General features: G+C 36.6%; 1 protein-coding gene across 4 annotated transcripts in view; it reads left to right on the top strand.

Moving 5' to 3' along the window:
* Nucleotides 1-16,722, top strand: part of LOC139163829 (E3 ubiquitin-protein ligase RNF220) — an 81,147-nt gene that overhangs the window by 38,089 nt on the left and 26,336 nt on the right. For all 4 annotated transcript variants that reach the window (XM_070745017.1, XM_070745019.1, XM_070745020.1 and 1 more), the window contains exon 8: nucleotides 737-815. In XM_070745017.1, the coding sequence (XP_070601118.1) occupies nucleotides 737-815 (79 nt within the window). The remainder of the gene's footprint in view (nucleotides 1-736; nucleotides 816-16,722) is intronic.

Below are 16,722 nucleotides of genomic sequence, written 5' to 3'. Positions count from 1 at the left end.
AATAGAGAAAGTAGCAATAGCACTAGGACTTAGACTTGACAGTGATTTTTACAGCCCATAAGCGCTTTACAGTCAGCATATTTTTCCCAACAAGCTGGGCCCTCATTTTATTGACCATGGAAGGATGAAAGACTAAGTCAACCTTGAGCCTGGTGAGATTCGATCTGCCAAATTGCAGGCAGCCGACAGGAGAAATAGCCTGCAGTACTGCGTTCTAAACACTGCGCCACAAGGGTTTCTAAGTAATAGTCAAAACCCAATTTTCCTTTTCTGATGTTGGCTCTCCAGCAGTGTACATCCACAGTATAATCATTCTGAAATTCTAATTTGTATATAGCTGGAAGAAACGTTAGTAGAAAGCTATCTTGACAAATGTATGTATGGATTTAAGCAAGCTAGTCCAGATGGGTATGCTGATAGAAAAACATGTTCCATGCTAAACTTTTTTTAAAAAAGAATAATTAAGCCTGTGATCTCCAAATTTTTTTCACTTTCCTTTAACAGCAGCCATTATGGTTAATAGCAAAGGCTGGTAGTCCAAGGCTTTTGAAGATTATCAGCTTGTATCATTCTAAAAAATTGAGGAGATTTAAAATTAACACTCAACTTCATTATTGTGTGATTAGCATTCTTGCTTTTTAAAAAAAATTAGAAGAAGGACTTTTACTCATGCTGTGGTTTGAAGTGTGTTTGAATAAACTTTCTTCACTGATTGAGTTATTCTTCCTCTTTATAGAAATGCCATCAACAAGTAACGGGGAAGGTAGTAGGCAAGAGCCTGCGCAAAAGACTTGCAAGAACAGTGACATAGAGAAGTAAGTATGAATTGTCTATGTATATATTTGATAGTCAAAGTGCAATATTACAGAAGATGCCTTGCAGCTTATCACTATCCAAAACTCAGGCATATGTGTATATATATATATTTCAATTGAAACTAAACAACTTTTAAGCTGGCATTCTCATAGCTGAAAATCAAAGGGTTTCTTTCATATCCTTTTGGAGTTTTTTTTTTTAGCCTTTATAGGAATTCCATATCTGTAGAAAGATGAAAATCCATTTTGGTATATTGGCTCTAAAAGATGATTTTATGTTTCATTTCTAGATCCTCAGTGTAGTTTCTGAGGCTTTAGAGGGATGATAGCAAATCTTATCCTTGTGTTAAATTCTCTATAGTATCAAAACGCTGCCCTTTTCTTTTCCCCTGGGACGTGTTATTTTTCAAAAGACTTACTCGTTATGCCCTTTCTCCAGAATAGAATTAGATTATTTTAACCTTCATTTCCACTGGGAATGAGTAACATGAGACAGATCATTTTGCTCTACAAAGAGTAGTGACAAACGAAAAGAGGGGTTCAGAGCAATACACAATCATGTCCCATCTTCTTGTAGTCAGGCAGGGCCACATACAGTGATATTTAACCTTATTTCTTGTGAGTTCTGGGCATAATATAGATTGATTGCATTGAAATCTTCAGCATAGAAATGCTTAACAGACTAGATTGCTCATTAGGTGACATAGAATAATATAAGTGCAAGAGGCCTTTTCAGCTGTGCATATTATGTAATATGTAACCAAGTTCACAAAGATAATCCATTTTTAAAAACATATTCCTCTGAAGAAAGAAAAATATGGCAAATATATGTAAAGTATTTTTAGACTGTATTATGCACTAATACATTGTTAGTAGTGATGATAATGTGTTATCTGGATAGTTCTAAGAATTGAGAAGATTACTGTGGGATAATCTGGTACATATGCACATTTTAATCATGGAAATGCATATTGAAATGCCTTTGCAGGAACACAACATTCTGCAGCAAGGAAGAACAGGATTTGCCTCAACAATTCGGGTTCACATAAGCTAAAACCTCAGGGACACTCAGATCTGGGGCAGCATGCACTGTTTCTGCTTTCTAGGAGTAAATAGGGGTTGGGGGTCACAAACCAGCATTTGAGGTGGGTGGCATGTGATCAGTTTGTGGACCTCTGATGGAAGCAAAGGAATTTAGTTTTTGTCTTGCCCAGGAGTCCGTCAGTGTCATTGGTTCAAAAGTTGTCACTTTTCTCAAATCTTAGCCTTTAAAATTGAAAAACACTTGTCCAAATGATGAATTGGTAGCATCACCTTGATTGCATTATCTAAATGCTTCATTCAGAGCTGCCCGGAGGAGTTTCAACTTTTTCTAAGTGAGGCATACAATAATTCTGTCCTGTGAAATATAGACTTGGTGCTTCTTTGTGACAAATCCTGATCTATCATGGGACATTCAGAAACCTTTGACTTTCAAAGACCAAAATTAAACTTGGACAGTCAACCTCTGTAACCTTTCAAAAAAAGTAAAAGCCAATTACCATTCCTTCCACTTGACAGCAGTTCTTTCATAAGATATCCCTTCTGGAAATGGGTTGCTACCATTAGATAGAGGCTGTAAACTCCATTGGGGGCAGAAAACAGTAGTTACAAGCAAGTTACAAGCTGTTTCATTCTACTTTATCTAGAATTTGTGTGTGATAAATTGTTGCTGCTGTGATAATTAAACAGTTAGAATGCTGTGCGTGAAGAGGTGGGTTCTGTTAACTTAATTGATAACCAGTATCAGACCTTGGGGCCTGACAAAAAGGTGGTGAGGTTTTTATATCCCTACTGTCTAGCTGATTCCACCTGCGCTTGCCAAGTCATGATGTATGGTGACCCACCCAGCTAGCTAAATTGATTCATCTCTAGTTCCTTGCTCTTAATCTGGAGCTAAATTGGTTTCATTTTTCTTCTTTTGGATGGTGCTTGTGGCGGGTTCTCTATGGGAACACGTTCTTCTGTTCATAACTTTAATTTTTGCTTTTAAATTTAGACATTATTGATTATTGTGTTAAGCTCCATATAATGTCTGATTAGCATTTTAAAAAGTGTTTAGAAGCACATGGTTTATCACTTGTGTCAGCTGGGCTGCCCACTTAAAACAATAGTTAATGGAATTAGCAGTGATTCTCTTTATTGATCCTACTTTTATAAGAATGACATTCATTTTCTTTCCTCTTTCCAAAACAAAGTCTTGGTATGGAGAGTATCTTTTTAATTAGCTAATACAATACAGTAAACTGCCCTTCCCCTGGTGCAAAGCTAATGTACTTGGGTTGAAAGTTAATGGAATATGTGCTGTAGGCTTCTTGGAGCTAAATCTCTGGCATGTCAAACAACTTGCCTCAGTAAGAGATGAATTTGCTGGTTGTTCCCTTGAGTATAATCTTGGATCTGCTTTTTGTTTAACTAGCTTCCATTTCAATCCAACTTCCTCAGTTGCTGCTTGAATTTGGTATAATGACTGTCATAGACCCAATTCATTTGTTATTCCACAAGAACTGTGATACTCTGAGAGGACCAATTTTTAAAAGAGTTTCTTTTAACGTTCATTGAATAAATTATTTCTTCATTTTTAAATCTAGTACCGTTAAATTCTCTTTTAAAATAAATTTAAAATTGAAGGCTTCTGGGGGATAATATATAGAATTAGACAGTTTAAACAAGGCTTGAGGATTTTTAAAAAAAAAGTATTTTAAATTAATTTTATTAATTATAAATTATCATTATATACTAAGAACTAAGAAATTAAACATGGAGAAAGTATAGAGAAAACGTATAGGGAAAAATAAAAGAATGTAATAAAAATATGTAAATAAGCGACTTCCAATTTTCATCACAAGTTTAAACAAATTTAGCCTAAGTTACAGAAAGATATATCTCCATCCTATCCCTTATGTATAAGCAAGTCTTTAAAATATAAACTGTTCAATACAGTTTAGCAAAAAGTCCATAAAGGGTTACCAGAAGTTTATAAAAAGAATTGTATATTTATCTTGATGAAATAAACCAAATTTACATTCCTTCCTTTGCCTTAATCTTTAATTCAGCCAAATATTATTATAGGATTTTAATTCTCTTCATGTTTTATCCTCACACTTCTTTGGAGCTTTTTCTTCATAGCTTTAACAAGTTTCTTTTGTAAATCCAATAAGGAAATACTTTTCAGGTCATTCTCTTTGTTTATTATTAGTATTTTAATTTTAATTTTTAAACTTTTGCCAACTTTAGCACCCTTTTCAAAATCATTCTCTTGGTCTGTTATTTGTAGTTTACCTTTGGGGACTTTAAAAATAAAGTTACATTTACATCTATAACTCCATCATTAACATTTTGGGGACATTATCTGTAGAAGCGGGCATCATTATTGACAGTTGATATTTATATTATTTTCTGGTCTATTTTTTAAAGATCTCTTTTAGTGTTTCTAATGTTATAATATTTGGGGTCATTTTATAAGAAGCACTGTGTTAAGTGACATCAAGAACAGGCTTGTGGATTTTTTTTCTCATTCTGTTTAGAATCTTTAGTCCCTTTAAGGTCCAATTTCTAAAATCATAACTAACTTACTTTTGTTGTGATTTATAATAGCCATGATAGCCAAACCTAGTCTATTTCCCATGTGATTGTTTATTTTTTATAAATTCCAAAATCTTATAATAAAAGTCAATGTTCAAAACTTATCTGGATTCTTAACCTGTTTATAATGTTCTTAGACCAAAACCTTGTTTAGGTTTTTGCCATTTATTTCAAATTCTTTAAGTTCTTAAACTTTTAATTGATTTTATTTTTGTTCAGAGTTGAAAATAAACTCACCCAATGACTTTTCAACCTTGTTGTTCTGAAGATCTGCAATAGCTTTTGAAGATCATTGTTAGGAAACCTGTAAAAGTGACTAGAAAGTGAGATTTGGGAACCAACCTGTCCTTTAAAAGGCTTTGCCACAATTGCCAGCAAGGTGGCTTTTCCATTTGCCCCAGCGCTCAAACCCAGAGAAAACCACTGTCCTGCAGTCTCCTCAAGAGAAGCAGCCATCGGGAGCACATGTAGACAATCTCCTGTCCTCTTACCTGGAGAGGTGCTAGGGTACTGGTGTACTTACCAGCTCCTTGGTCTTTGCTCCAGTTATTGGCTTCACTTTTGTGAAGATGTCTTTAATTTGCCATACTCCTCCATTAGGGGGCAAGGCTTTTCAGGATTTGACCTTAGTTGTCATTTTCTCTGAAGTTCTTACTTTTCTGTTAATCTCTTCCAGTTGGGGAAGAAATAAGTATTTGTAAAATTGAACTGTTTCTGTTTCATTTATCCTCTTATTCTATCATTGGAAGGAATTCGTGCCTGGGAAAATTCTTGTGCCTTTTTATTGCAATTTTAAAATTAGATGAAGAGTGATTTTAATATTTACTTCTTACTTACTATGCTTATCTCCATTATAGAATGACTCTCTAATCATACGGCTTTTTTCCTGCATTATTGGCCCCTAAATCGTGGCAGTGACGTGCAGTTAGAATGTTTATTTATTTATTTTATTTATTAATCAAATTTGTATGCCGCCCCTCTCCGCAGACTTACAAACATTCCATGTTCAATTTTGCAAACAGGATAACACTTCAATTTCCTCTCCCGAAGATGCTTGCCACGTAACCTGGTGCCATCTTGAAATCAAGGCTTTTCGGGGTGAAGAAGCTAGCCTCTTAATTCACAGTGCCAATGTTCAATTTTGCTTTCTGCCACCAAACTAGATTGCAGGCCAAGGAAAGAGTCTGGGTTAGTGCCCCACTGGGTCATCTCCCATTTGTTTTCCTCAATTTTGTGTTGTCATAAATTCATTCCAGCCCGTTGTGCTTGATCAGTTTATCTCTGTTGGGGCAGAGAGCCCTGCTAGCATGATATATGACATGAAACATTGTAGCCAGCCTCTCCATGAATCACTCCAGCTGTTTGTTGTCAGCGTGAAAAGCAAACAGGCCCAGGCTGCCGAGTGTTGACTAGGATGAGCTCAGGATGGGAAGAGACATGACGTATGAATGTTTATTTAATAATTCTCTAATATTTCCAGCGGAGTGTGGCCGTGGCTTCTGAGGTTGTGGGGGAAAGGGGGTGGTTGAAAGGGAAACTCTAATCTGCCAGGGTGGGTCATAAATCAGGCAGACAAGATCATTAATCAGGAGTGGAGCAAAAGTAGAGGGAGGTGGGACTGGCTGCCATTCCCAGGAGCAAAGGGGTACACTCTTCTTTTCCATAAAACAAATCTCATTTGGGATGCAGCTCCAGCTGTGCCGCTTACATAAGAGCAAAGCCAAGGCGCTGGGCCAGTTAAGTAAGCATGTGTGCTACCTTTGTCATAAGCCTTAGCAATTTGAGTTCACCAAGCATTAAATCCCTTTATAATTATCTTCTTTATATAACTCTTCATGCTTCTCATGGTTGATTGGGCAAGATGCTTGTTTGGTTTAGAAAAGGGTTTTATAAGAGTGAGGTCAATGTGTATCTGCACAATGCACATGGGGGAAAAAAACTTTTTACTTTCCCAAATTCACTCCCAAAAGGTGAGGCATAGTCTGATCATCTATACAGATGCACATTAAAGAGTTTGGCTTCAAAAGTGGAAGTAATGTTTTCCCCATTTCAGATCTGTATACTACCAAGATTCTTGGGTCTGTAACCTTTAAGGGAGAAAAAATTGTCTCTGCAGGGTAAACTTTCAAGCAGATACCTCAAATGGGCTTGCCTTACAGAATGCATCCATCTAGTTAGTACCCATGTCTGAAAATTGCAAATTTCATAAAGCGTTTTATGACATGATACAAAACGTTATGCTGAACAGTGCAACGTGGGCTACTTTCAAGGCAGATACATCTCTTGAATATCTCCCTGAATTTTAAAGAATTTTTTTCCAATACATTAGAAGCTCTTCCATTGTTGAAGACATTGAGGAATATGGTAAAGTTATCTGCAAAGATGACCCAACTGGCCATGGGTTGTTTAGTTTGATTTAAAAATCTGTTTTCATTTCTTGCTTTTAAGAATATGGAAACAGTTTTTAATGTCAATCCAAGGGTTTATCTGTTATTCGTTGGGGGGTCCTTGAGAGACTCAATGCAAGAAGAAAAAATTCACTGAGCACAGCCTATTTTCTGTCTAGAGATTTGCTTCTTGATCATGGATTCTGGGAATGTTTTTAAACTTAACAAGTTCCATGGCCTGAAAAAGATTGAAAATCGTGCTAGAAGCTTCTGGAATGTTAAGATATTCGTACAGTAATTGGTTATTTTTATTTTCACTATATTTCTTCCTTTCAGGAAGGGGTAACATTCAGATTTCAACAGAAGCCCCTTCTTATTTATTCCATAAAAGGGAGGAAAAAACACTGGAAAATCCATTTTCAGGCCTTCTCTCTCTTCTCTTTTGTTAAAAGGGATATAAAACACAACATAGAAGTTGTACTTCATTCAAGATAGCTATTTCTATGCCACTTTTCCATTCCAACGTAATCTTCATTGACAACAAAGAAAACTAGTTACCATATGAGAATGAATTTATCTAACTTAATCCCTTTTCAGTCATATGAATCAGAACATGCAGGCCATGGATAAGCCTCCCAAGTTAATCAGTTCCATCCATATACCATAAGAGAGGACAGAATTTTGAGAATAATCATTTAACCAATTCTTCAAAAGTAGGAGAGTTTGCTGTGATAAAGGTTTAACCAATTGTTAAAATAAAATACATGGAAACCAAGCCAAATCAACTAATAGTTCACAATTTAATAACTTAACTACAAAGTAATAGTATCTTATAACTTGGATTAAATAGTAGTAATTGTATTGTATTGTAGTATTGTATTGCAGTAATAATAACTACAAAAACTATAAGATAGAGAAGAAAATCTCATCAATGGGAGCACAAAACTGCTTAAGAATTTAAATTATCAATGTGTTTGAGGACTGATATTTATTTATTTATTTATTTATTTATTTATTGGATTTGTATGCCGCCCCTCTCTGAGGACTCAGGGCGGCTCACAACATATCAAACAATATACAATGTACATATCTAAAAAATCCAATTAATATCACTAAAAAACTTTAAAAACTCTAATAACATTTTAAATCATTCAATCAGCAAGACATACTACACTTGTCGGCTAAAGTATAGAAAAACCAGGCCATATTTATTTATTTATTCAATTTTTATGCCGCCCTTCCCCTTAGACTCAGGGTGGCTTACAACATGTTAGCAATCACACTTTTTAACAGAACCAGCATATTGCCCCCACAATCCGGGTCCTCATTTTACCCATCTCGGACGGATGGAAGGCTGAGTCAACCTTGAGCCGGTGACAAGATTTGAACCGCTGACCTGCAGATCTAGAGTCAGCTTCAGTGGCCTGCAGTACAGCACTCTACTTGCTGCGCCACCCAGGCTCTATTTTAATATGTTAAAATTATAATTTAAATGCCACAAAAATGTAGATGTTTACAACTGGAAGATCTCTCTTGTCCCGGTACATATTTGACTGCAAAGTATTAGCCTCAGTCTAGTCATTTAAGAATTCAGTACTTCTTGCTACATTAATCACCTTCGGGATATGCATACATCACTTGGTTTGGAGCAACATTGATAACCACTAATTCACACACTTTCAAGGAGATTTTTTTTATTAAGGAAGGTTCAGTAAATTCTGATTTTTGCCTCTAATCAGATTGAAATCTAGTACATAATTTGGGTTCCTCTAAATCAGTGCTTCTCAGTTATTTTCTCTCTTCCCCCCCCCCCCGAAGAAATAAACATTTCACACCTTCCAAGTCTCCGTTGGTACGATTGTTGGCAATATTTGGCATGTTTTCGCTGTAAAAACTCAAGTTTTTTCACTAACACAAGTGTAATGTGTTTAAGTGATGCCTTAATTTATTTGGCTTCATGCTGTCCGCTGCCAGGAACTCTACATTGACATACTATGCTCTTTTGTAAGAATTACTGTGTGGTTTCCTAATTACTTAAACGTACATTTCACTTACTAAAATCCTGCGTGGAGGCTCATGTTTAACATTTAGATTACTGTTACAAAAGTCTCTGGATAGGATAACATAAAAATGTTGAATTTGAAGTTGAATTTGACTTGATAACGTCGTAGAGCAATAACACTTAGACTTATATACCACTTCATAGGACTTTACAATTCTCCTCAAGCAGTTTATAGCTTCAGCATATTGCCCCCAACAATCTGGGTCCACATTTTACCGACCTCAAAAGGATGGAAGGCTGAGTCAACCTTAAGGTGGTCAGGATTAAACTCCTGGCAGTAGGGAGAGTTAGCCTGCAATGCTGATTCTAACCACTGTGCCACCCCAGCTTCTCTGTTGGCAACAATTGCAGAAATGGATTGCCAGTACGTTTTTCTGTATGTCTTTTTGCTTTATTCGCCGGTCTAGGTAGCAGCCCTAAGGTTTCTAGTCCTAACTTAATTTAGTTTTGTCAAGATTAGCCAAGGTTAGATGCTAGATGCTACTACCATCTATAAAAACTGATAAGAATTGCATACAGCTACAGATAAATTAGCGCAAGTATATAGAAACAGACAGCATTCTTTTTCCTCAATTTAATTGACTTGATTTATGTTTTATTTTTATTTTGCTATCATACAAGCCCCTAAAAATATATTTTCCCTTGCAGTAAAAATTTAGCATTTTATTATCCTTTTAGGAATATTTTGCTCAGTCAGAAAAGTCTCTTTTCTTTTCTTTTTAAATTGTGTGGAAATTTCTTTGGTTTTCCCTCCCTTCACCCAGCAGACATACAATACCCCTCAGAAGAAGGATATAGTTGAGTATCTTTCTATTCCTTTCTGAGATGTTTCGAATTTTCAACAGTGCTGTTAACTTTAATTTGTAGAGTTGTTCCTTACAAGTGAAAAATCAATGGGGGGTTCTTACAGTGTAAAATTCAACTGTCAGTCTTGAGCTTATGGAATAGAGAATAAGACATCTTAAAAGAAGAAAAAACACTGTCTCTGCAGTACTCAGATGGGCTTTATTAAAATGAAGCCAATGCTGATAAGAGTATTTCACTCAAATTAATTATGATTCTCTATGAAATACAGGAGCTAGTCCACAAGGGAGGAAAATCAGGACTTAGACAATACTAATTCCCCCTGAAGAATTTGAGAAACTGAGTGATGTCTATCTATACTGGAGCAGGTTGTAAGCTTTAACTTGTTATTCATTGTTCATAGACAACATTTAGTCCTAATTTAGCCATGCAGTATTTCATAGATTTTGCTTCATTTTAAGTTAATAAGAAGCAAATTTTGGCTTGGTATGTTCCATCCGGAATGCTGGCTTCACCCACGATGGAGAAGGGGTGTTGGTCTTACCTGATACACCTCTTCTCATAGGGTGGAGCCACCATTCAGTCCCACCCATGGACAGTCTGTTTGGGCTGGCTCCTTGTGTAGATTACTCCTGGGATGGTATATCTGGACAGTTGATGGTTGTTGACCAGATGGGAATCTACGATTAGGTGACTGAGTTTTGTCACATTGGGTCTAGTCTTTAGATTTGTCAAAGCTGAGTCTTAGCAGAGCAGATACTGGCAAAAAAAGACAGACTTGGTCCTCATTCTGAGTGGATGAGCACAACCCATCCTGAATGCTGGCTCCACCCTATGAGAAGAAGTATATCAGATAAGACCAACACCCCTTTTGATTTGGACAAATTCCAATTAAGCCTTAACTGAAAAGGGAATTAGAAACTTATGTTCCCTTCCCACTGACTGTGTTAGATAATGAACTAAGACATGAAAATTTACAAACTTGTTGTCCATACTACTAAATTATAAGTGAAAGCTATTGACGAATAAGGAAGCAATAGAAAATGAATGAATGAATGAATGAATGAATGATTTTATCTGCCTAAGTACTTAACTGCATTAGTATTATCCCAGCCCAAATCTATACATGGAGACAGAGCTTGAATTAAGAACAAGCTAGTTAATTGTAGTTAGTATCCTATAGAATCCATATTATTGGCATATTTTATCCATTGAAAGAAATAGTAAAGGAAGCAAGTGTGATAAGAGTTTGTTAATATAGGACACAACTTTTTTTGTTTGTTTGTGGATCTTGGGAAAAATGGATATGGAAGAAAATGGAAGAGTAGAGCAATTGCAAGAAGATAAACTTCAAGCTCAGTCCTATGTGAAAACATATTAAAAGACAGGTTCATCTCCCGACAAACTGAATGGAAAGCATACATATGGGGAAAAAGACATAGAAACTGCTTAAAAAGAATGAAAACAATTGTTACAGAGTGCCACAGAAGGGTATAAAGTTACTTTAATGGGAGATATGAAAAAGGTGGTTTGGTGAAGGATTATGGGTGGGGGGAAAATATGAAAGAATAATGACTGCAAAAAATGAAGATGAGAAAAAAGTCATTATATAGTACACATAGAAAAAAGGTAGCTGAGAATAATGTGGCAATAAGGTTACAAGATCAAATCTGGGTTGGTCACTTGAGACCAGAGTTTTACTGTTCCAAGCTTTCGGATTCATACTGGAGCTCATCTTCCGAGAACTTCTCTACTGGAATTAAGTACAATGAGGTTAAGATTAAGAAGCAGAGAGATTTTTTTATGAAAATGAAAAAAATATTTTGAAAGTGGGTGAAGAGGAGTCAACAAGCAAGTTGAATAGAATTGAATAGAATTAAAAATAAAAGTGATATGGAAGAAAATTGAAGTGATGGAAGCTGGAAGAAACACAACGATTTTATGTGAAATATAGCAATTGAGCAGAAAAGTAGAATTCAAAGAAATGCATAAATGTTAGTACACAAAAGTTAGAAATCGTGTGAACTTTTTGAAAAATTGAAAGGCTGCAGACTTAGATTGTAACTGGAAAAGAATTAAACTATGGCATGACTGCATGATATGTGTATGTTAAGACTGCATCTGTGTCTGATCATTGGAAGAATGCTCTTTCTGGCCTATGCAAAAGGAAAGGTAGCAAGAATGAATGCAAAAAGTAAACAGATTGTTTCATCTTACGAACTTTTCACCTTACGAGCCTCGTCCTGGAACCAATTAAGTTTGTAAGACAAGGTATCACTGTATAATATTGTATGATGACAAACAGGAGGTTTACAGAACAGATTTTTGCTCATCAGCAAAAAGATCTATATATAAATAATATATAATATATAATAATATATAAATAAACCAAGTTCAACAGCTAGCTAAGGTGAACTGTGAATGCAAATTTTAATGCCTAAATTGAAATCAAAAGCAGACAGATTACAGTATTAATAATTACCAACACATCAAATCAGCAAGCCAAACAGGCACAAAGACAGGCAAAAATTTTTTGAAGATGTTAATTAACCCTCCCCTTCTTTCTGAGCTGTCTTGTATTTTGGCCAGTTGCATGTGGTATGGCTTCTGAGCCAGCACATCCTCTTAACCCAACCAGGTCAATCATTGGCGTCTTGCAAAATTGTTATTGGCTCATGTGGCTGATATTAATGAGGGTGTGGTTATAAAGGTTCAATCGAAAATCAACTGATTTTCTGCAGAATATTCAGTTCTCTTGAACACTCTCTTTTGCATATCGATTTTAATTGATTTTTTTTACAAAGCTAAAAGCTACACACAAAGAAATGGAGTAAGACATAGAAGAAAAATAGGAAACCTCCTTTAGAGGTTTTCCAAATATTCCTTAACACTTGGATTCAATCCCTAACATACAGTAGTTAGAAAGAATGCTGATCTGAATTCTGAATGTCAAAGTTTAGGAATTTTACCATTGTATTTCATTCTTCATATTCAGTAACTTTCCCACATGACATCGTATTTTATAACATTGGTAACTGAAAAATTTTCCACCTGAGCACATAGCATGCTCCCTGTAACTTCTTAAGGACAGATTACAGATGGTTAATGTCAGTGTGACATTAATAATTTGATCCATCATATATCTCCAAAAGTTTGTTCGACTTTGGACAGCCTCCTTCTAGGTTCTGTATCAATGCCAGATTTCAAGAATTGGGTGATACTGGAGATATTTTTCTTTTTAACAAGGCCAGTCACCAAACCCATGTTTTTCCTGGATGAAAACATTCATGATAATAGATTTGTTAATTAATACATTGCTATTCCAGTTGGACTTGCATGCAAACTGCTTGTGCCTATAGAATAAGCTTCGCTTACCACTGCTGTTTGGAAATACAGGAAGTGGCATATACAGTGCATTTAAAATAGTTAAATATTTAGCGCTCAGATGTTTACTAAAGTTTACTTTGTGAGAAACATCAGAGAAGCTAAGGTAGCCTTCATATTCAACCTCTCTCTTGGGCCCTCAGTGATTGAAGCACACACACTGTTTGGTCAGTAACCTTCTGTGGACTCAAGAGATCCCTTTCATTTGTAGGAAAACCTTAATACACAGTAAATGTTGTAACACTGTACAGTAAAACTGTACAGTTTCGTCTTACGAACCTACGGTAATTGGTTCCAGGGGGAGGTTCGTAAGACGAAAAGTTCGTAAGACGAAACATTGTTTCCCACAGGAAACAATGTAAAATCTATTAATCTGTGCAATGAAAAAAAAACCCGCAAAAAAATGCCACCGCCCGGCTGTCACCTTTTGAAACAGCCGGGGGTGCTTCCCAGCGTCCTCCTGAACCTGAACGCCAAACCCGAACTTCTGGGTTCGGCGTTTGGGAGGCCGCCGAGAAGCTCCCCGGCTGTTTTAAAAGGTGAGAGCCGGGTTGCGGGGCTTCCCAGCGGCCTTCCGAACGCATCTTGCAATGTGTTTTCCTGCCTTTGAGGTGGTGCTTATTGCTTAAATTACACATTTAGAATCGTGATCCAAGTTCATCCTCTCCCTTCTAAAATAAAATTTTAAAAATTGATCCCAGCTACTGAACTTGCCAACTCCCACCCATTTCTCTAATCATGCTGACTCAAAAGCTTCTTACTCTTTGCATTGGATTGTTGGTGCCATCTGTGTGCAGTTTGATTCAGGCCTGGTATGTAAGTTTGGAAGCAGGGAGGCTGCATGCCAGCTCCTAGACTCATTTTCTGCTCCTGCAGAGATATTCTGAAACTCCATGTTAGTGAAGGGATAGGGGTGTGAAAACAGCATAATGAATCTTTCTGCAGAGCAGTTCCTTGGGGAATCTTTACCGGGGCCTGGCTAAATGCAGCTTAGAATGCTTTCTTGTGACAGTAAGCTTTCCTGCCATGCCACTGTGATAGAGCATGCAAGTGGAAGAAGAAGGATTCCTCTGTGGATTGAGCAACTCAACACTTTTGCTTTGCATGAAGATTAAATTAGTCAACGGATAACTCCAAACTTGGCAAGCAGCTGGTAGCATTAACAAGTTGTGCAAGCAAGTATAAAAATAGAGGCTCTTGTGGCACAGAGGGCCTCTGCTTTGCAGATACTCACCCTTGCATGCAGCATTTTCCAAATTTTCAGCTGAGAACATGGAAATTAGGCCGTGGAACGCTGCATTATTCATTAACTTGGCAACCAGCAGCTCGGGCACGTCGCCAGGATAAGCCACTACTATAATTATAGGAGAACAGAATTCTGAATATATGTTCCTAGAAAGAGTACATTAATCAAGATGGAAGGAGACCCATCTTCAACATTAGAATTCTTGCCAGTTCCTCAATGGAGGCAGCATTCCTTCACAATTGATCCCAGCTACAAAACTTGCCAGCTCCACCCATTTTTCTAATCCAAATCAGCCTTTTCTCTAGTTCCAAATCAGCCTTTTTCTCAAGGTTAACTTACAAAGATGCCAAACAGTAGACATTCTTGTGTCCAATGGGAAAGCTAACTTCTATACTAAGTGATTAAAACAAAACAAAAATTTCTCATTCTGTTTCCATTCCAGATGAATGGGGTAGTCTATGTATTGGCTCTATAAACATAACCCTATTCTGCCTTGGTTGTTCACTTAATATTCTATATAATTTGTGATTTGACTACTACCTATGGCCAATCTCCCATCTGCCGCAATCATTCTGTAAGCCCTGTGTCAGAGGTCTTCAAACTTGGACAACTTTAAGACTTGTGGACTTCAACTCCCAGCATAGCTGGCTGGAGAATTGAAGTCCACAAGTCTTAAAGTTGCTAAGTTTGAAGACCTGTCCTATATGATATCTAGGTATAGTTACAATTCCAAACTAACAGAAACACTGTATATTTTACACCTAGAAGCTCCTAACACTGGGCAGAATGTTTGTTTGTTTGTTTGTTTGTTTGTTTATTAGATTTGTATGCCCCCCTCTCCGTAGAATATGCAGTCCCAAGGTGAAATATTCCACTTTAGCAGGTTTGATAGATCCCTTAATTACCCTCTTTATGGGTAAAACTACCATATAATTCTTTGAGTGCTGAAAGAGAGCTCTTCTGCGTAGCCAGACCCCAACTTGCTGCTGCCTGAACTGGAATGCTATCATCTACATTGCATTTAAATAACGAGTTAAATAGGGAAAGTTATTGTAAGATGTAAATGTTTTGGCTGGTAGGAGTGAGCCAGGCACTATGATACTTGAGCTGCTTTTGTTACTACACAAAACTGCATGACTGCCAGTGAAAAGAATCTAAATGGGGTAAAGCTTTTATATATTTTGCTGTTGTTTACCGACATTGACACAGGTTTGATAGTAGTGCAAGATTTTTAATGCTTTCATCTCCAGTTTGATTCTATTGTGTCCTCTTAAGACTGGACTGACACTTGCACACGTGCCCCCATTTTATTACAACTTTGTCTTGAATATGATTTTTATACGTTTTCTGCGCATGTTTTCTGTTTGGTTAACCACAAGACCTGCTTTTTTAAATTTTTCAAAATATATTGAAGTCTTATAATTATATACCGTGTATACTCGAGTATAAGCCGAGTTTTTCAGCCCAAAAAATGGGCTGAAAAACACAGCCTCGGCTTATACTCGGGTCATTGACAAAGTCACCACACGAGGGCGCCATTGCTTGAGCCAGAGCGAGGAGGCACCAGCTTTTGTCCCCTCTGGCACGCCGTAGTTCCTCTCCCTGCCTCAAGCAAATGAGGCAGCCATTTGCTCCAACCGAGAGGGGGGAAAAGCAATGGTGAGTAACTATTCTTTGCTCTCTCTGCATTGTCCTTAGTCGGATTAAAAAGGCCCCCTGCTGTCAGATTCTCCTCCCCCTCCTTTGAAAGGATTTAAACTGTTTAAAAAATGGTATTTTGTGGTAGTTGCTGTCCTTGCTTGGATAGGATCTAATAATGTGTTATGAGGCAGAGCTAGACAGGAATTCTTTTTCTATCTATCTATTTTTCTATCTATCTATTTTTCTATCTATCTATCTATCTATCTGTATCTATTTCTATCTATCTATCTATCTATCTATCTATTTTTCTATCTGTCTGTCTGTCTATCTATCTTTCTATCTATCTATATCTATCTGTCTATCTATCTATCTATCTATCATCTATCTATCTATCTGTATCTATTTCTATCTATCTATTTTTCTATCTTTCTATCTATCTATTTTTCTATCTATCTATTTTTCTTTCTATCTGTCTATCTATCTGTATCTATTTCTATCTATCTATCTATCTATTTTTCTGTCTGTCTGTCTGTCTATCTATCTTTCTATCTATATCTATCTATCTATCTATCTATCTATCTATCTATCTATCTATCTATCTATCTATTTGGTTTTCTATGCTGATAACCTCACAGCAGCTAATGCTGAAGCTCTTCTTTGGATACACTTATTTATTTGTTTGTTTGTTTGTTTATTTATTTAATTGGATTTGTATGCAATCCCTCTCCAAGGACTCAGGGTGGCTCACAGCATATATAA

This window comes from Erythrolamprus reginae, chromosome 3 (assembly GCF_031021105.1).
Source record: "Erythrolamprus reginae isolate rEryReg1 chromosome 3, rEryReg1.hap1, whole genome shotgun sequence".
Taxonomy (NCBI): Eukaryota; Metazoa; Chordata; class Lepidosauria; order Squamata; family Dipsadidae; genus Erythrolamprus; species Erythrolamprus reginae.
The sequence above is the reverse complement of the archived record's forward strand: the minus strand, read 5'-3'. Positions and strand labels throughout refer to the sequence as shown.